Source organism: Diachasma alloeum, unplaced genomic scaffold, assembly GCF_001412515.2.
Source record: "Diachasma alloeum isolate Michigan unplaced genomic scaffold, Dall2.0 Dall_scaffold_00696, whole genome shotgun sequence".
Lineage (NCBI taxonomy): Eukaryota > Metazoa > Arthropoda > Insecta > Hymenoptera > Braconidae > Diachasma > Diachasma alloeum.
This window is the reverse complement of record NW_021680828.1, coordinates 221,839-222,435: the sequence shown is the minus strand read 5'-3', so window position 1 is coordinate 222,435 and position 597 is coordinate 221,839. Positions and strand designations below refer to the sequence as shown.

Genomic DNA, 597 nt, shown 5'->3' with positions numbered 1-597 from the left:
ACGAGGGCCACGAGGGGAAAGTCAGATTTCACGAGGGTCACAAGGATAACGAGGGCCACGTGGGCTATGACGGCTACGAAACGGAACTGACTTTCCCCTCGTGGCCCTTGTGATTCTCATCAAATCTGACTTTCGCCTCGTGGCCCTCGTTGTCCTTGTGACCCTCGTGTAATCTGACTTTCGCCTCGTGGCCCTCATTGTCCTTGTGACTCTCGTGAAATCTGACTTTCGCCTCGTGGACCTCGTTGCCTCTGTGATCCTCATACAATTTGACTTTTTTGTCATGGTCCTCACTGCCCTCGTGAACCTCGTGAAGTTTGACTTTCGTTGCGTGGCCCTTATTGTCCTCGTGAGCCTCATAAAATTTGACTATCGCGTGATTAACGAAATACATTAATATTAAATTTGACTATTACGTGAAACTTGACTTTCCCGTTGTGGCCCTCGTTGCCCTCGTGACCCTCGTGAAATCTGACTTTGGCCCCGTGGCCCTCGTGGAATTTGATATTCACCTCGTGGCCCTCATGGAACTTGACATTTCCCTCGTGGCCCTCGTGGACCTCGAAGAATTTAACATTCTCCTCGTGGCCCTTGTTG

At 50.4% G+C, this 597-nt stretch overlaps 1 protein-coding gene across 1 annotated transcript in view; it reads right to left on the bottom strand.

Annotated features, from left to right (window-relative positions):
• Positions 1-73: 73 nt before the first annotated feature.
• Positions 74-597, bottom strand: part of LOC107044241 (sex-determining region Y protein-like) — a 2,377-nt gene continuing 1,853 nt past the window's right edge. Inside the window, exons 4-6 of the mRNA XM_029126549.1 lie at positions 417-590; positions 227-355; positions 74-154 (exon numbers count right to left, since the gene is read on the bottom strand). Of these exons, the coding sequence (XP_028982382.1) occupies positions 74-154; positions 227-355; positions 417-590 (384 nt within the window). The remainder of the gene's footprint in view (positions 155-226; positions 356-416; positions 591-597) is intronic.